Genomic DNA, 20,193 nt, shown 5'->3' on the forward strand with positions numbered 1-20,193 from the left:
ATTGTGTGCATCTATAGAAATAATGTTTTTTTTTTTCATTTTTGAGCTTTATTGTTGAAAAGCTTGTTGTGTTAAATTATTGTAGACCAAAGTGACAAAAGTTATTATACTTGACATTGAAAAAAATGCACAATTGTTGGTATAGTGAAGATGGGTGAAGGAATTCATGCGAAGTGATGAAAATGCCTCAGGTAGTTTTTCATCTTAAAATAGAGATGATACTTTACTTGCACTCGTTGGAAATATAATAAAAGAAAAAAGTTTAAGGGCATAAGGAATGCCGACAAGTGTCTTTTGTGTTTAAGAAAAACTCTAAATATTATAAAGTGGGTTTAAATGGTATATCTTAAAAGCTTGAAAAGATTACTAAGAGCAAAATTGGTATAACAACCATAACTTAATCATAACTTTACAAAATAGGCCTGCATTTGATTGATAACTTTTTAAAAAATTAAAATGGGAGTTATTGCAATATTGTAATTATTGTAATCAACCAATCAAAAATTGAATATTGAATATTAAGCAGTCTTCTGCCTAGATTTTCGAGATGTTAAATTGGTAAAGAATTATATTTAAGCACTCATAGGTAGTTATTTGTTGGATTAGAAATTTTGACATTTCCGGTCTTTTTTAGTAAAAAAATATGTAAATTAATTTTTTTTAATATTAGCAAATGTGAAAAATAATGTTTTGTAAGGAATTAAATAGATTTCAAGTCAATATTTTTTTTCTTATGTCTTTGTTCTCAAAGTATCATTCATTTTTGAATACATTTTAAAAGTAGCTTTTGTAGATTTTTAATTTTTGTTGATAAATTGTAGATTGGATTTTTCTAAAACTTATAGAAAAAGTAAAAAATGTGATTTTCCGTAACATAAAATTGGTTCAAGGCAATATATCTATTTATTCAAATTTTTTTGACTCATACAAAATTTGGACCAAAAGTGTAATTGGGTCAAAGCCAGTACATTTTTTTAAAACTACTATAATTAAAAAACAACCAATTAATTTTTTTAAAAGTCCTTTTTACTATTTGTCAAACCAAAATTAATATTAAATCCATAAATCTCTCTAAATAGACATGATATATTCGAAAAAAGAAGACATACTGAACGTACAACAAACATCCTTGGTTTTTTAAAAAGAAATTGAGAAGCTTAATTTTGATTACAAAATAAAATGCACGACTAAGTCCCATTAACTTGCTGCTTTATTTAAAGAGTCTGTTTAAAAAGAGTTGATAACTTCTTTTTTTTAAACTGTGCAGGAACTCAAGGAGTCTATAATTACGGAAGGGGGTTAAGATTAAAAAGAAGATACCGATGCATTTTGTTTTTAATGTCTGCATATTCTACATTCGTGTAGTGCGACTAAAAAAAGGAATTCATTACTTCACGGCACGACCGAAATTGGTTTAAGGATAGACATGGGCTAGATGGGCATTCCTAGAATTACGGGAATTACAGTTGAATTGTTTGAGGAGAGGAATGCAAGTCATTATTTAACTATCCCATTTTCGCACAGTGAAATCGTTGTTACGGGCGATTTCAATTTACACAATTCCTCGTGGCTGCGCTATTCTGGTTAGTTAATGCCAGAAAAAAGGTATGTCGAGATTTTTGCTGAGTTCAAAGACCTAACTCAGTTAGTTGACGTGCCACCTAGTACTCCTCACTCTTGACTTGTTTCTTACCTTTTTTGTATAATAAACACATACTCAAAGGGATATTACTACCCTTATTATGCAGAGGCACAGTGTGAGCACTAAGAAGAGGAGAGAGGGTTTAAAAGGAGATGTCGGATGACTAGGAAAGACATTCGCGTAGTACGGCTAAAAAACGAATCCCTGTATTTGACAGTATGGCCGAAGTTAGGCCCGAGGGTATACTGGTATACATTCTTAGAAGCGCGAGTATTACGGTTGAACTGTTTAAGGGGAGGAATGCAACTGGCTTTTTTACTAGAGCATAAGCCGTTAAAATAACTGTAAAAAGGGTCAGACAAGAGACCTTACGACGATGTTGAAGTGAAGTAAATTAACTTATGATGATATTTTCATCTATCAATTTAAATGCTCTACGTTCAATACTATCCAAGAGGCTTAATGAAGTTGCAGGAGCACCAGCCCAGAGATGGGAGTTATACTCAAGCTTTGGACGAATGTTAGTCTTGTAGATAACAGCCAGATCAGAAGGGGTGAAATATTTCTTGCATCGCCTAAGGAAACCCAAACATCTTGCGGCATTTTTGGCGACATCGCGTATGTGATCATTCTACAAGAGGTGGTTGCTGACACACATACCGAGAATATCGAGGTGTTCAGTCCAGTGCTATTCATGGATTATGGCAAAGGGGGTATATCTCGCTTTAACGATACAAGACAGCATTGGGTTTTCGAAGCATTCAATTTCACGCGGTTTTTAATCCCTATTGAACAATGCTGTTTAGGTCGGAATTTAGCTTATCATATTATGTCGTTGCAGTTCCACATCCGAGACAGAAGATCATTAATAGAAATGAGAAAGAGTGTTGGAGATAAAACAGAGCCCTGGGGCACACCAGCATTTATTTTATGGTTTTCAGACTTGAATCCATCCAATACTACTTGTATTACTAATTCAATGAAGCAAGTATTCATGAAAGCCGAAAGCACGCATTTTCGATAAAAGAGCCTGATGCCAAACCCTATCAAATGCTTTTGAAATATCAAGTGCAATAATCTTACTTTCTACAAAACGATGTAAAGATTTGCTTAACTGTGCGGTGAGATGAACCATGAGATCACCAGTGGACCTATTGCTACGAAAACCGTATTGCCGGTCATTAAGAAGCTTTCGATCTTCAAGATATTTCTTGAGCTGATAATTAATCAGCGTTTCCATGACCTTGGAAAGAAGGGACGTAAGTGCAATCGGTCGATAATTAGACGGTGAGGAAGATTCGCCTTTTTTGGGAATAGGCTGGACAAATGCAGTTTTCCATCCGCTCGGAACGAGACCTGAGGAGTAGGATAGATGAAAAAGCTTATGCAGTGGTTTTGCCAGCGTTGAAAAATACCTCTTCAGAACAATAGCGGGGATACCATCCGGACCAGCGAATTTATGTGTGTTTAGATCTCTTAGGACTCTTGCTACAGTACGAGTGCGAAAAAAGATTGGTCCCATAGAATCACTAACTCGCTCAGGTACAGGCGGAGTCATAACACTCACTGGCAGCGTAAAATTTGGCGGCGAACTGCCTAGCAAAGCGATTAGCTTTCTCTAAATAGCTAACAAAAGGAGTGTCATTGACAACGAGCGTAGGAACCGAAGAAGGGGAAGAATTGTTCATGTTTTTTACAAAGGACCAACAAATTTTACTGCTTTTGGGACATTGCAGTATTTTTTGCCGTAACTTCTGGTCATGTAAAAATTTGTTCCGTCGAATATGGGCGTTGCAGGCCTTCCTGGCTTGCTTGAACTTTTTCCGGCTTTCCTCAGTACGGTTGGCTTTATAGCAACGGAATTTAACCTCTTTGGCCTGGGGTCTGATACTTTTAACCCTGTTCGGTATAAAAGTTCTCATTCCCAGGAGAATTAAACTTGTGATCATATCAGCGCTGGCTTCAACGTCACTATCGAGGAAGCATAGTGACCTTTGATCCTAATAAAGTATCTTACATACATCGGCGATAGTGAAAATAGATCCTAGTTATCATCTTTAATGAAGGTTTTGAAAGTAATGTCGGTTATGGGCCGCTAAGCCCATACTTATGTTGAGAAACGTAATGAAACGTAATGAAAAGCAAATCAGAATTTATTCAAGAGCTGAACAATCAGCTTTAAAAGAGTTTCAAGAAGCAGAGGAAGGAATTCTCTATGGACCTGGCATCGCCGCGCCGATTGAAAGGTAAGTTGATATGTTCATTGTTAAGAGGACTTGAAACGTTAAACGAGTTTTTCTCAAAACTGTGTTTTTCAAACATTACTCCATCGTATCTCAAAAACGGCTTGACCGAATGACTTGAAATTTGATGGGATGGATTTAGCACATGTAAAAGCATGGAATAAACTATCGACAAACAAAAATTCTAAAAATTTCGCGACTTTTTTATCAAAATGTCTCCCAAAAGTCCAATTTTTGTATATTCATTTGATGATAGTTCATTCCTTGCATTTAGTCTCAAGATTAAAACGCCACCGTTTTAATTTTGTTGTTATAGATAAGCAAATCAGCCGGAACCGTGGAGGAAGTGCGAGTCCATTTTTTCGGGGTGGAGTTGTTTACACCGGTGTAACTCGTGTTCTTTACAATATTTTTAATTCAAAATTTATATTTATACTGTCGAACTATGTTAATAAAAGATAATAAACTTAATAAAGTTGTATCTATTTACTGGTTGTAAAAAAAAATCATAAAAATTCCTTAAAAGACAGGGCGTCACATGGGATAACCCCTTAAAGAAACAACTCAAAAGAGAACCGTTTGACAGTATGCGAAAGCCAACTGGGACGGTCTCAGTGAATTCTTCAGGAATTTTAATTGCTCACTACGCTTCCTCTATAGTGATGTAGAATCCAGCGCAGATATGGTTACAAATTTAATTCTTTGTGGATTGAGAACCGTTTGGCAGAATGAATAGGGTCAACTCTATTGAACTCAAGGAAAACTGATGTTTGATTCGAGCTATTAAAAGGTAATTAGGATCAAAGAAGTAAGTTTCCGGATTTATTAAGCCAACCCCACTAAAGAAAACCTGAATAAATTCAAAAAAGCTTGAAAGACCTGCAACGGTTGTAATCGATGAACCAAATTTTTACATGAAGAGAAATTAAGTCAAAAAATACTACAATGTCCCAAATGTTATTACAACGTCTGGTTATTTGTAAAAGAAAGTACGAAACACCACGTCGTCTTGCAGTACAGTTTGCTGTTAAATCGACGCTACCGGTGATTGTCATGAGTCCTCCTGTTCTTGAGAGCGTAAACGATTTTATGGGCGAAACTTGTCAAATTAAGTACCACCCATGTATAGGGGCATTGGGAATTGGGTTACGTTTTTATGACAGTAGACAGCATTGGATTTTTAAAGAACTAAGTTCTACCCATGACATATAAGAACAAGGAAGAGTACAGGAGACAAAACGTAACCCTGGGGCACACCAGCGTTTGTTTTTTGGATAGTAAATTTGAATCCTTGAATTAAATGCTCCGAAAGCTAATTTTTAACAAAACAAAAAGAGATTGATTGAAGTTCAATAATTTTCTGTAAGAGAGCTTGGTGTCATAAGATCTGCTTAATGCCTTTAAAGTATCAAGTACAATAATCTTACTTTCTCCAAAATGATATACAGATTTGTTCAACTGTTCGGTGAGTAATGTATGAGATTTTAAGATTTATAATAGTACCTGCAATTTAATACAATTTTTAAAATTTCAAAAACATATTTCTGGAGTGCAGTTATTTAGTGCTTATAAATATGCGTTTAACATTTGAACTCTGTTGAATTGTTGAAGAGCACTTTTTTTTAATTAAAAAAACTAAATAAGGGATTAACGTTTATTTTTTAAATTGAAACAAAACCAAATGAGGAAAAGAGATATCTGATAAAATTTCAAAGAAATCTATTAGGTCGTTTCTGTGAAAATATAATACTTTAGTTTTCAAATGTGAACTTAATCAAGAGAATTTTTAAGGCAGACATAAAAAAGACAGATTGAATACTTGCCAAATAGTTTCTATATTTCTCTTAAAATGCTATAGTTTTGCGAATATGATTCGAATTTTCTTTTTTTTGTAGTTAGTTTCAAAAATTTCGAAACGTAACGTCTTTACATAACTTTGCATTTATACTATTGACGTAGTTTTTACTTGTATAATACAAAAAGATGACAACTTTAAAAATGACATTTGTCGAAATAGCGGCCTATTCATACCCTTTATCTATTAAGTCAAGACCGGAGATTAAATGTTAGAAGTAACCTCAAAGACATAGTTTTGTCATATCAATAAAAGTTATAAACTACTTTCGGAACATTCAATTTTTTGAAAAAGAATATATTTTTATGAATATGACTTTCTGGGTTAGATCCAGATTGTGTTCATTTAGTATTCAGACTTTACTCTTACATGTTTCCATATTAAAACTTACCCTTTAAAACAGATACAGCCCCCGAATTAACGTTAACATAGGAAAAAGGTGGTTAAAATTGTATTACCATAGAAAAGACTGACAAATGTGTCAATATTTAATTCTACAGGAACATACGTTTACCTACATATGCATTACCTTTGATGCTATAAAATCACCAAGGTATCACCGAGTATATGTTTGTTTATTCAAAATAACAACAGCTCCAAACTCAACAAAAACTGCATTCAAGTTTTCGAATTCAGTAATAATTCGTCTATCTCATCCAAAGGTAGCATAGCTATTATATTTTAAACACTTTGTGATCTTAAAATTTAACATAAAAGTCCTCTAAATAAAAAAGAACAACTTTAAGATGGGTAAAAAAGGTAAATCAAAAAACAAACTTGCAAAGATGTCCGAAGAAGAACGGGCTAGATATTTGCAACTTCGTGCAGACATTGAAGAAGAAGCTCGTCGTCGCAAACAACATCTTATATCACTTTATATGAAGGTAAACCCACAAATTAATTCTATAATATTATGCACCATAAATGTTATATCCTTGCAAATATCTATGAATTTTCTTATATATTTTTAGAATAAACTCAAACGTGAAGATGCGTTTTCACGATTAAATTTAGCAAAAATAAATCAAGAATGGCGTTCGATTTTGCGACAGATTAAATGTCAAGATTTAAAAAACGAAATGATTGAAGTGGAGAAATTCTTTAGAATTGCATTGGAACGAAAAGATCGAATTATTCATCAACTTTTGAATGAGTTGGATATAGCTGAGGATATGAATGCAACATTGCAACAATCCCAAATGGAAATTATTAGAAAAATGATTTGTAAGTAAAAATGATCCCAACAAAAAAAATGTTTTTGATTTTGTTCTTTAAGAAAGATATTTACATTTGTATATTGATTTTATCATACAATTTTTTTTATTATTCAATTTATTTATTTCTTTAAGTAGCGATGTACATTATTTGTTTTTACAATTACGATTTTTAAAGATTTAGGATACAAATTTTCCTCTACAACTACATATAAAATTAAGTATTATATAAAAATAATAATTTTTATTATGAATTTTAATATTAATTTTTCAAGGGAAAGCTACAAATAAGAACCCACGTTAAGTTTATTACTAGATCTGTTTTGGCCAACAAAATAGTCAAAAGGATTTATTAAAGACAAACAAACGCGAATTCCATCGACGAATAGCTTTATTCAAAATTCACAGCTTCTAAAAAAATCATTACAAATTTATTTTGTAGATAAAGTTTCAATTGATTAAATTTTAGAGAAAGAACAATTTAAATAAAAAAAAATTCTGTTAAATTTACAATAAGCGAGTTTGCTTTCATCATAAAGCCTGTTATTTGAAAAGCACCATGTTAAATCAAGCATCATTTTATGCATTTTATTTTGACATATTTGTGGCTTAAGTTTATGAGTGATCCAAACAGGAGCACCGTACAGAAGGATTGATTGAAAATTATAATTATAATTAAAAATAAATAAATTGGGTGGCGCAACAGTCCGTTGAGAACTAAGGCCTAGTGACTTAGAACTCTCAAACATTTCTGTATGCGAGTACTGCTGTCAGGGATGGAGGGGACCTACAGTTTTAAACCGAATACGAAATGCTTATTTGAGAAATCACTTTTCATGACAAAAATTGCTCTTGGAGAATTTGTCAATTCCTAGTAAGAGGCAGTATCCGTGAAAAAACTTTAGATGTTACAGGCAGGGATCGAACCCAAGACCTCTGGCATGACAGTCCATCGCACTTTTTTTTTTAAATTCATTTTTATTAATTTATTCTTAAACCTATCTTAAAGCTAGACAAAAATTCATAAAACAAGCCTAATTATCCATAACTTAAAACTAACTTAATGGTCCCATACGGACACTCTAAGTTAAACTATAACACTAACTACTAATGCCTTTCGGCCCTAAGATCTATTTTAACTTCAATTCAATTTTATTTATTTTTCTATTAATTAGAAAATTTAAAAAAAACTAATATCAATATCCTTTTTATTTTTGCTTAAAAACTACTTAAATAAGGTCCCTAATATAAAACTAAAAACTAACTTAAACTACCTATTGTTTTTTTTTTTTTAATTTTGCGTGTTTTTTAAATTCCATATTTTTTTTTTGCTTTTTTTTTATTTTTTTTTAATTTTTTTTTTGTTTTTATTTTTTATTTTTTTATTTTTTTTTGTATTTTTTTTTGTGCCACCATGCCTATTTTACTTAAAACTAAACCCTAAAACTATAAAACAAGTATGTAAGCCGGCCAAGGCTTAAACCCCATCCCGACTACCCACTATCAAGTGCCGATTGAAGCCACCAAAACTGGATCTCCTGCTTCACCCTATCAGTTCCGACCCGCTCGGACACAGCCCTACTGAACCGAAGGAGCTTTGCTCCACCTTGTGCCATGACGTCCCGATTGTATAGGAGTCGCCTATCTACGGTTCTTCGTCTGACGTGGTAGGTTAACGGAACTGCCAATCTATCCTGTATCAGACCGCATTTGTCTAAAAAGAGGAATGCCTCTGGTGGAATAAAGCCGCTCAAGCGTGCACTTTCAAAATACTCGTCGTTCGGATAGAACGCCCCGAAAGTTAAATTGTCGGTCGAAGACATAGCTCTTGCAATGTGACCTCGAGCGAGTTTTATCACGAAATTGTCAATTCTGTTGATTCGAGCCCCGTTGTATAGGACCTCGTTGGAATAGTAATGCACATAAGAAGATTCGGCTGTTCGATATAAGCCGGTACAGCGTCGTCAATCGCACTAGCCATCATGCCATGGGTGCTACAAATTTATAATTAGTAAAAATATCAATGTGATTGTCAAGATTTTCCTTGATTATTTTTTTCTAGTAGCTTGCTTATAGAGCTTAGTAAGCTTATAGGCCTGTAGCTTCTGGAATCATCTTTTGGTTTAACATGCCTTGCTTTTGGTATTACCATGGCAGTTTCTAGCAATCAGGAAAGTAACTTACTTTTAGACAACTATTGCAAATTGCAGTAAGATATCCGTACCAGGGCATGGGCTTCTAGCTTATGATTTTTTGAACAATTTGAAGCTAATATACTTACTTTATCTTTTGCCGCCGTTATTAAAAGTTTGTTTTGTGTTTTGAGAGGTGGAATACTGGAACCTCTCTTTTTTGAACTTTGGAAACTTTCCAGAAGGGTTTACTTAATTTTTCGAAGGATACAAAATAAAATTAAAAAAAAAAATAATATTGTAAATATTTACAAAGGACAAGCAAATTTCTTGAAGTTTGTCAGAAACAAATAATTTATTCATGAACATTTTGTAGATGGTTCAACATCGACCAATTTCTAACTCTCTTTTTGTTCAAACTTTGTACGTAATTTTTACTCGCGACATAGTTAATAATGCATTCGTTAATAGTTTCGAACTCGAGATTACAAAAATGACATTAGCTCAAGAACAGATAAAAAGGCAAAGAGCTGCAGAAATGGCGCTCAAGAAAATTGAGTTGGCGATTTTTTTACCATAGCAGTCTAAAAAAAGATGAACATTTTGGTTAATCCTAAATATCTCACGAAAAACTGAAAACAAAATTTGTCACCCCGAAAAGGGGATTGCTCATTTTATAAGGGACATCCGGCCCGGAGTGTACACCAATGAATTTGGTATCAAATTAAAGGTTGTTCTAAGCCGGATATATCTGCAAAAATATTTTGCCGATAACTCATGGGAGATCCGAGATATTTGAGATTGAAGTTCAAAATGTCCAACCATTAAAAATCAGCACTTTTTTGACATAACTGCTAATATCTTTTAATATATGAAAGCTAGGAAAATCAAAAAGGTATTAAAATAAAGGTGTCAAAAATGTCTTTCAAATAAAACTAAAATTACATTTCTATGATTTATATATTTTGAGTTACTTTTAATCAAACCTTTGAATAACAGCATTTTTTAGGCAAACTTTTGTACAATAATATCTTTTAAAATTCAATGATGATATAATAAGTAGTTTAGTTCACAACCTTTATTTTCATATAATAATGCATTTTACTTATATAGATATAAACACAAATAATGTTTCTTTACCACGCTTAAGTTATAATGAACTTATTTTGTTTTGTTGTGGAACCTATCATTTGAAACAAGCGCGATCTTATTACGGAGAGCATATCCGAAATGATGGCTCATATCTTATAGAAATAAACATGGACCCAACCAGCAGTCTCCCAGAAGGTTTACCCTCTACAAGATATGCTAAATTATTACGTGGTAGGATTCAGAGCAGGCATATAAGACGGATAGTATATTTTGTTTATATTTTATATAATAATAATCAACAGGGCAGAGAAGCGATTGAACAATATTATTCATTGGTGTACGCTCCGGGCCGAAAATGAGCATACCCCTTTACGAATACAAAATAATTTTATTTTAACATCTGGCATAATTTCAAAAAAAAAAATAAAACCCTAAAAAAAACATTACTCAAAGTTAAAGATTTTCTACTCAAATACATTTTCAAAAACTTTCAACTAATTTTATCTTTTAAGAAATATTGTTTTCAACATTCTAAAAAATATTGAGAAAAATTGAATTGACATTTTTCTTACAAAAAATAAAAACCTAAACATAAAAATTAATAAAAGGTAGTAAAAATTGATTTTCTACTCCAATAACTTTTCAAAACTTTGAGACATTGGCTTAAAACTTATTAACTTCCCATAGGAAGTTATTGTAATGGGTCCGATTTGTCAAATTGAAAATTTTGACATTTCTCGACGTTTCAAGGTCCCTAGAGTCGAAATAAAAGATTTTTAGAAAGATGTCTGTGCGTGCGTGTGTGCGTACGTTCTTACGTCCGTACGTCCGTACGTTCGCGACGTTTTTTTCGTCGTCCATAGCTCAAGAACCAGAAGAGATATCGACTTCAAATAAATTTTGTTATACAGATAATAAGGCAAAAAGATGCAGAAAGGGCTCTCAAGAAAATTGCGTGGGTGGTTTTTTTACCATAGCAGTTTAAAAAAAAAGTGAAAATTTTGGTTAACCCTAAATATCTTACGAACCAAAAACGCTAGAGACTTGAATTTAATTTTATATAATAAACTGTAACGTGATCTCAAAGAAATACATTTTTTGAAAAAAATCTATCTAACGGTTTTTTTTCTAAATCAAAAAAAATTTGTCACCTCCTAAATTTAACGACTAACATATGATTTCATCTCCAAAACAGTTTTGAGCAACGGAGAATAATGTTTTTGAAATCTGCTAAAATTTTGAGAAAAATCGAATTGACAGTTTTTTTTATAAAAAATAAAAATCTAAAAAAAAAACATTACATAAAGTTCGTAAAAATTAAATATCGATTCAAATATCTTTTCAAAAACTTAAAATTTAGGCTTCAAACTTATTTTATCTTATAAGAAATATTGTTTTCAACATTCAGTAAAATTTTGAAGAAAATCGAATTGACAGTTTTTTTTACAAAAAATAAAAACCTAAAAAAAAATTAATAAAAGTTGGTAAAAATTGATTTTCGACTCAAATATCTTTTCAAAACTTTGAGATATTGGCTTAAATTTACTTTTATCTCTCAAAAAATATTGTTGTCAACATTCAGTAAAATTTTGAACAAAATCGAATTGACAGTTTTTTTATAAAAAATTAAAAACCGAACAAAAATTAACAAAAGTTGGTAAAAATTGAATATGTATTCAAATATCTTTTCAAAAACTTGAAAGTTAGACTTCAAACTTATTTTATCTTATAAGAAATATTGTTTTAAGCATTCTGAAAGATGTTGAAAAAAATCGAATTGACAGTTTTTTTACAAAAAATAAAAACCTTAAAAAAAATGTATAAAAGTTCGTATAAATTGATTTTCGACTCAAATATCTTTTCAAAAATTGGAGATATAGGCTTTTAACTACTTTTATCTTTCAAAAAATATTGTTGTTAACATTTAGTAAAATTTTGAAAAAAATCGAATTGATAGTTTTTGTATAAAAAATTTAATTACCAAAAAAAAAATTTAACAAAAGTTGGTAAAAATTGATTTTCGACTCAAATATCTTTTCAAAACTATAAAATATTGGCTTCAAACTAATTTTATCTCATAAGAAATATTGTTTTCAACATTCGATAGAATTTTGAAGAAAATCGAATTGACGGTTTTTTTACAAAAAATAAAACTCTAAAAAAAACAATACTAAAACTTGGTAAAAATTTACTTTCGACTCAAATAGCTTTTCAAAAATTAAAAATATTGGCTTCAAACTTATTTTATTTTACAGAAAATATTGTTTTCAATATTCAGTGATTTTTATATAAAAATCCAGCAGTCCGTTTTTCATAAAAAATAAAATCTATAAAAAATAGTACGCAAATTTAGTAAAATTGATACCAGTACATATAGACAAACTTTTAAGCAAGACAAATCGACAGACGGGATGGGAAGTTATCAGTGTGGGTCGCATCCCAGCCTCTTTTTTTATTTTTATTTTTAAATATTGTTGTCAAAATTGGGTAATATGTATTTAGAGAAAAATCGAATTGATAGATATTTTACATAAATTAAAAACCTAAAAAATAATTAACAAAAGTGGGTAAAAATGTATTTTCGACTTAAATATCTTTTCAAAATCTTGAGATTTTGGCTTAAATCTAATTTTATCTTATGAGAAATACCGTTTTCAACAATCGGCAAAATTTTTTGAAAAATCGAATTGAAAGTTTAAAAAAAACTTAAAAAAAAATATTGTTTTCAACATTCAGAAAAATTATAAAAAAATCAAATCGAAATATTTTTTACAAAAAATAAAAACAACAAAAAAGTTAATAAAACTTGGTAAAAATTTATTTTCGATTCCAATAGCTTTTCAAAAATTAAAAATATTTTCTTCAAACTTTTTTTTATTTAACAGAAAATGTTGATTTCGATATGCAGTAGTTTTTATTTTAAATCCAACAGTCCGGGTTTTTTTTTTTTAAATATAATCTACAAAAAATAGTACGCAAATTTGGTAAAAATTGATATACGGTTCTTGGTATCTCTTAAATAAATTTCATTCATCCAATTTATAAAAATTTAAGAAATACTACTAAAATTGCTAAAAATTTGCTTTCGACTATAAATCATTTAACAAAGATAGATTTTCAAACGAAACTATTTCTTTATGTAAAAAATATTGTTGTTAATTTTAAAATGTTTAAGAATAATTTAACTGACAACTTGTTTACCCAACACGAAATCCTAAAAACATTTAAGCAAGACAAATCGACAGACAGGATTTGAAGTTATCAGTGTGTGTCCAATCCTAGCTCCTTTTTATTTTTTTAGTCAAAAAAAATAAGCAAGAGATATTTTTATGAAAATGTTGTTTTTTATAACTTGGCCCCTTTTTACATAAAGATATTTATTTTTGTATTTCTCCAGAATAGTACCCTAAATTACGAGTAACTTCAAATAGGAAGTTATTGTAATCGGTCCGATTTGTCGAAATGAAAATTTTGAAATTTCTCGATAATTGCAGGTCCCTATAATATAAATTAAAAGTTTTTAGAGAAATATCTGCGCTTCCGTACGTTTGGAATATAAAATTACAATTATACAAAAAAAAACATTATAAACTTAAATGAAAAAACAAAAGTTTGTTTCATTTTCAGCCTTTGTTCGAAATTCCTTAAAAAAAAAAACTCTGAGGCCACGGGTACCACCAGATTCAACGTTTTAGGTCTTCAAATAAAATTACTGACAATTCCTTGAGATCGTGCAAAATCATATATTTCGTATTTCATCATCACTTTGACATTGATGAAATAATTTACAACTTTTGATGTTTTCTTTTGTCTTAAACTGCACTATAACTTATATTGTCCTTATTTTCAGCAACTCAAACCCATCGAATGCAATTCTTCAAAGATCATTACACAAAACATAAAACAATTATTTTACAAAAATGCCAATCGGACTTTCAAGCATTTAAACGTAATCGCAACAAAGCTCGAGAAGAACTTGAATGTGTTGCTTATGGTTTGGAAGATAAGGCTGAGGCTAGTTTAAAAGAAAAACATGAGGATCATCTTCAGCGTTTGGATGAAATGAGAAGTTCGGTAAGATTTCAAAACAAACATTTTATTAAACATTTTATAATATTTCCCTGACCACAGTTGCTATAAGATATGATAATATTTAAGGACACTTATGTAAAAATCAAAGAATGATCCTGCCAATCATCACAGTTTGACTTAGCATACTCGGTCATGCAATGAATTATTTCTCTAGAAAATTGACACTTATCCTTTCGTCGTTGTGTTCCGACATAGTGAAAACATTCTTGGATGGTATCGGTGTAGAATGCTCGAAGCTCTCGGTCACGAATGTCCTTGGTTAGAATGTAGGTGAATTTGTGTTTATCTGGATAGTCATCGTTGTTTAGCTAGAATTCAGTCAAAGTTAAATGAAATCCACTAAATTCTGATATTTGACTTCAAGCTTGAACGGAGATTGAAGTAATGAAGTGCTGAAGCCAAACAGCACCGAAAAACCAAACCGTTTTAGACATTTTTTTATAAAACTTACCACATTCAATTCCTCAAAGAAGCAGTGTACCACACAGGCTCCGTCTTGATCCCGCTGCATGTCCCTTGAATGTCGATCTCCATAGGAGCTGTTATTATTGTTGCTGTTTCCCATTCCCATGTTGTTCCTTCCATGATGATTATTATAGTTACCGTTGCTGTTATTGTTGCCATTGGATCGTTGGTTCTGGTTTCCATTACGTTCCCTATCCCTGTTTCCATTCGATGACATATCGTATTTTCGATCATTTCCCGATCTCTTCGATCGTCCTCTCATTTGCAACCGGTCTCGATTACCCTGACGGAACCTTTCATCACGATTGTATTCATCATAGTCCCAGTTATTGTTATTATTGTTGTCATAATTTCCGTACGAAGAATTGTCATCACTTTGATTCTGATTATATCGGCCACCATTTTCACTGATCTTTCGCATACACGATCGAGTTATTCGTTTCATGTCTTCATCGGAAGGACCTTCGTCGGTGCGACATTTTAAACCAAGCGAAACAGATGCACAAACAATTATGAAATTAATCAAAAATGCGCTGGAATTGCATCTGTGGATCGGCGACATTGTGAAACTATGAATATTTTTAGAACTTGAATGAATTTGCATTCGTTTTGAAGTCGTTTATAAAGAAATCTTCAATGGCTTGAATTTTTAACGAGTGTCCGTCATAACTCACGCTATAATCGTTTACATGATGCAAGAGACCACGAGAGAATTAAGTTGTCAAATAGATTATTGCAACTTGACAGTTTTTGAAACGTGAATTGTAAAATACCTTTTCATGCCAATTAGATAAGTATTTAATGCTATTCGGGAGTTAGGTCCGATTGTAAAACTATGCATTGTTAAAAAATGAATTTCATTTAAAAAACTAAGTTGATGTTGACAGCCTCTAGCGGTCATGTTGTTAAAGTGGCATCTGTTATATCCATTGACTAAGATGTAACTCCTCATCTGCTATATCAATTTGAAATTTAACATAAATCAGTGGGAAGTTATACAATGATTGAAAGCTTAGAAAAGACTTAAGGCCGTTAGTAGTTAAGTAATAGTCTCATGCTTCATCTAAAACGAAACTACGATATGGATCAATGATAACATTATTTTGTTTTAAATTGAACGAGTTTAACTTAGATCACAATGTGGCCCTTAACTCCCATCGACATTGTGCAGCTTTATCTCTGTAAAGTTTATGTTAAGAGGTTTTCTGAAACTAGATGTCTATCTGAACAACTCCCAATAACACAACACCTTTTAGTCTTCTCTTTCTAAATCATATTAGATGATTTCACCTCTTTGAAATTCCAGAAGCACTCTCAATTTCGTTTTTCTTAATTTTTATAGGTAGGTAGGTAGAAATGGCGATCTCAAGGCAACCTATCCTGAGATCCAATTAGCGCTGTAGTGCGCCGTTTTGATACCAAAAACTCGTTTGACCTGTGATAAAAAGGGAAAGATTTATAGAGAAGCTTCATAGCGATTATGTAAGAGCCATTTTGTCGCATTGAGAAAAAATATTAGGTCTTTAATCTTTGTCTCAGATAGCTCATCAAGTTCATGAAAGAATGCTTTTCCAAAGTATTTCATTCTAGTGTTTTCCAAAGCCGGAAATGGACTATCGTTTCACTTTCTCTTTGGTCACTACAGTTACGGCAAAAGGTGTTGTAAGAGATACCCAACTTCTCTGCATGAACTCCTATAGGCCAATGTCCGGTACAAACCGCAACAATTCTGGCTATGTCTTGCCTTGGCCTGCATAAAAGATCGTTTGTACGGGTTTTATTATAGGTGGGCCATATCTTCCTAGATATAATGCAGTTGGGTAAATTACTCCACCTTAAGTTTGATTCAGTTTGGTAGATAGAAAAGATTTTACCCTTCATAGCGCCAAGGGGAATGTTAACCATTTCCTCAAGTGAGCTATAAAGAGCCGATCCTTGCCTGGCTAGCTAGTCAGCCCGTTCATTTCCCACGATACCACTATGGCCCGGAACCCAGATCAGGGTGACACCGAGGTTAATATTCAGCCTCGCAAGCTCATTGCGACATTGCTGGACTAATTTAGATGAGGATGTAGCCGAGTTAATGGCTTTGACAGCTGCCTGACTGTCTGTAAAGATAGCCGCATTTCGGTTTTGGTTTTTGCTTTGTTTGAGTATCTTACATGCCTCCCTTATTGCCAGCAGTTTAGCGTGAAAAACGCCAGCAAAGTCAGAAAGCCGTAAGGATTTAAGTACAAAAAAGATCCCAGAACCAACTCCGCACTACACCTGCGCCGTCAGTAAAGATGGTTGTGTCGAAACTTATTGACATGATGTCATCCTCCCAATCTTCTCTGGATCTGAAAATAACCTTAAAACCTATACTAACGCTCAAAGTAGGAGTGCAGTAGTCAGTGTCTACCGAGATAATATCTGATGGAATCAATTTCGTTGTGTTGCTGTGACCATAAGGTTTTGACAACCAGCTGTTTGATACCTTCAGCCTAATAGCGCTGCAGGAAACTATGTATTTAATAAAAAGGTCGATTGGTAGAAGATCCAAAATAACGTTTAAGGCGTCCGTTGGGCAAGTATTCATGGCCCCTGTGGTGCCCACGCAAGCTGTTCTCTGAACATTCTTTAGCTTATCAATATTATAGGCTTTGCTAAGAGCAGGATACCACACAATCGACCCATATTTTAAGATTGGACGTAGTATGGCTGTGTACTTCCATAAAATCATCTTCAACTGAAGTCCCACTTTTTGCCAAAAGTTTTGCTGCAGGCGTAGAAGGCATCACAGGCCTTCTTAACCCGTACTTCAATATTTAGTTTCCAGTTTAGTTTAGGGTCGAGTATAACTCCCAAATATTTTGCACTGGATGACAATGATAGGATTTGACCGTTGTGTCGAGGTAGCGTAAAGGGCGGTACTTTAGTTTTGGTGGTAAAGAGCAACAGTTCAATTTTACTTTAGTTAACTTCTAGTCCACAACTCGTGGCCCAGCCGCTAACATTCTTCAAAGCTGACTCCGTGATTTCACTAATCACAGAGGTGTACTTTCCTGACACCAAAAGCACCAAATCATCCGCATAGGCTACCGCCTTCACTCCACATCTCTCTAATTTAACGAGAATTGTATCCATGACCAGAAGCCATAGAAGAGGCGAAAGGACACCACCCTGGGGTGTTCCTCTACTCACGTGTCTTGTTGCGATTGTATTGCCTAGAGTGGCTCGAATCTTCCTACCACTGAGCATTCAAATAATCCATTCTCTAATAAAGTCTTTCTTAATTTTTATACTATTAATTATTTTAATTTGTTTTTCAGATGACTCTTCAACTTGAAGAAATCACTAAAGAACGAGAACAAAAATTAGAATACCTTTGGAATAAATACCAGGAAGTGTTGACAAACTATGTCAAATACACCGAAAGCTTCTATGTTGAGTACATGGAATTGAAAGAAACCGATGAACAGAGCAATAGTATTATTCGTGAGCAATGTTATGAAATCGAACGAGCTACAGAGCAAATTGCTAATTTGAAAATAGCAGCTGCTAATGCATCAGATGAAGCAGAATCACAAGTTGAATACCTGCAAAAACTTCGTACTGATTTGACAGAACGTTTGGCTCAAATGAAAACCGAATTTAATGAACAACAGAAACTTGATGAGAAGGAATTTAAAACTATGGTTGTTGCAAGTCATAATATTTTAAAGGTTTGTATACCTACACTTGGTTAACTAATGTAGAACTGACTTAATTTTTCCTCAGGATTTGGAGAAACACGTTAAGAAAGGTGAATCAATATTACAGCTTGCTGCTGTGTGTCGCCGTTTGGAAACAGAAAGGGAAAAAGTTTTGCCATTTGGGCTTCCGAAACGAAATCTATTTGAAGATACAGAAGTCGATGATACACCACCAAAAGAACTTCAAGGCGTATTAACTTTAAATTTAATACCTTTTCAATTGTTCATGCTTTCTTATAACTTTTTCTTTAGGGAACATTATTGGTTTGGAATAATATGGGACTATTTTGGCGTAGAGTGAACAACGCCACACTTGATGTTTCCAATTTGATACGTGAAAAGACTCATCTTGAAGCTGAAAATGCAATGCTCAAGTCACAACTTCGTGACTATTTAATAGATTTGAATATTCAAACAGGAAGCAATGCACATGTTAATGAATATGTTGCTAAACGACCGAACAGCATGATGGTTGAAAGATCTGCTAATTTTGAGATAAGGAAAACTAAAAGTGCTGAAAATAAAGCTTCGAGGCGTCCTTATACTTGCGTGGAAGCTAATTTCTCAAATGCAGTTCGTTCGAAAATGTTAGTAGCTGGGAAGCCAGCAACAGCTAAAATTAGGACTATAATAAGACAAAGAACATAATAAATAAAGTAATTTTGTTTCAAAGACGTTATCATTTTGGTACAAAATTTTGAGCCTATGGTCCCTGATATTAGCTATTGTAGGAATAGAATATCAGGAACTTCACCGCGTTTTTGGAGGGATTCCAGATAAAATTAGTTTTAACAGTCTAACAGCATGAACGAAAAATTGCCTGTGCGATGTCATACACGTTAAGGAGGTCTAGCGCAATAAAATGGAAAGCCTAGAAATACAAAAATTAAGTCTATTAAGTAATATACAAAACGATATTTGAAGAAAGCTACCAGATCGCAATGGAAAAGCTGACGAGCTTGTGAAAGAGACATGATCAAACCTACGTAGGTTAAAAAAAAAATCGAGCTATTTCAATAAATGCCACCTTTAGTTTGTGAGCTCAAGGGTCAAGATCAGCAACCATCTCACACCCGTATGTTAGTATAGGCAGGACAAGTGTTTTTACCAGCTTTAATTTAATATGGGTAGGTAGAACGGATCTAGTAACACATAGTCCTCTAAGTGAAGCAAAAAATCTTTGACACAACTGTATCGACATTGTTATTCCAAGTTAACCTGTTGTAAAAGATTAAACCTTAAACGTATTCAATAATACAATTATTCAACATAACAGGAGCGAAATTATCTAGGTTTGGTTTGTTTATTGATATTGGAAGAGATTTTGTTTTTTTCAGGATAGAGTTTAAGTCCTTTCCGTGTCGACTAATCATACATAGGCTGTAAATCAATGTTCATTTTAGATATTGCATCCTTACGCATCATCTCAGGAAAACTAATATATAATTGGACATCATCGGCATAGATATGAAACTGAATGACGGTAAGACAAAACAGAGGGCAGATCATTAATGAACAATGAAAACAGTTAAGGCCCAAGGATTGATCCTTGAGGAACACCATTATTAATAGGAAGGATAAAAGACATTCTACCATTACAAGACAGGGCTTGCAAATAATTGGTCAAATATGAGTAAATAAGTTTTTTAATTGTGTCAGAGAAGCCAAACAGGGTCGTCAATTTATCACAGGAAAGATTATGGTTTACACAGTCAAATGCATTT

The 20,193-nt window shown here is 32.8% G+C and overlaps 2 protein-coding genes across 5 annotated transcripts in view; one reads left to right on the plus strand and one right to left on the minus strand.

Annotated features, from left to right (window-relative positions):
* LOC129951851 (dynein regulatory complex subunit 2) overlaps window positions 1-19,129 on the plus strand; it is a 34,539-nt gene extending 15,410 nt beyond the window's left edge. Inside the window, exons 2-7 of one of the 4 annotated variants that reach the window (XM_056064200.1) lie at window positions 6,403-6,624; window positions 6,712-6,964; window positions 14,029-14,252; window positions 18,047-18,439; window positions 18,495-18,659; window positions 18,722-19,129. In XM_056064200.1, coding sequence (XP_055920175.1) covers window positions 6,487-6,624; window positions 6,712-6,964; window positions 14,029-14,252; window positions 18,047-18,439; window positions 18,495-18,659; window positions 18,722-19,117 — 1,569 coding nt within the window. In that variant the 5' untranslated portion in view covers window positions 6,403-6,486 and the 3' untranslated portion in view covers window positions 19,118-19,129. The remainder of the gene's footprint in view (window positions 1-6,402; window positions 6,625-6,711; window positions 6,965-14,028; window positions 14,253-18,046; window positions 18,440-18,494; window positions 18,660-18,721) is intronic. The other 3 variants (XM_056064199.1, XM_056064201.1, XM_056064202.1) reach the window with 3 other exon arrangements.
* Window positions 14,259-15,365, minus strand: LOC129951852 (general odorant-binding protein 71). Its single transcript, XM_056064203.1, has 2 exons — window positions 14,722-15,365; window positions 14,259-14,578 (listed from the first exon to the last, which is right to left on the minus strand). Exons 1-2 carry the CDS (start codon window positions 15,337-15,339, stop codon window positions 14,342-14,344), a joined length of 855 nt encoding a protein of 284 aa, XP_055920178.1. The 5' UTR covers window positions 15,340-15,365; the 3' UTR covers window positions 14,259-14,341.
* Window positions 19,130-20,193: the final 1,064 nt, after the last annotated feature.

Source organism: Eupeodes corollae, chromosome 3, assembly GCF_945859685.1.
Source record: "Eupeodes corollae chromosome 3, idEupCoro1.1, whole genome shotgun sequence".
NCBI lineage: Eukaryota > Metazoa > Arthropoda > Insecta > Diptera > Syrphidae > Eupeodes > Eupeodes corollae.

Coding starts and splice junctions, on each gene's coding strand:
- LOC129951852 (XM_056064203.1), bottom strand. CDS start 15,339: ATGCAAATTCATTCAAGTTCTAAAAATATTCATAGTTTCACAATGTCG. Junction 14,579..14,721: donor TCTTTGAGGAATTGAATGTG/GTAAGTTTTATA, acceptor ACTGAATTCTAG/CTAAACAACGATGACTATCC.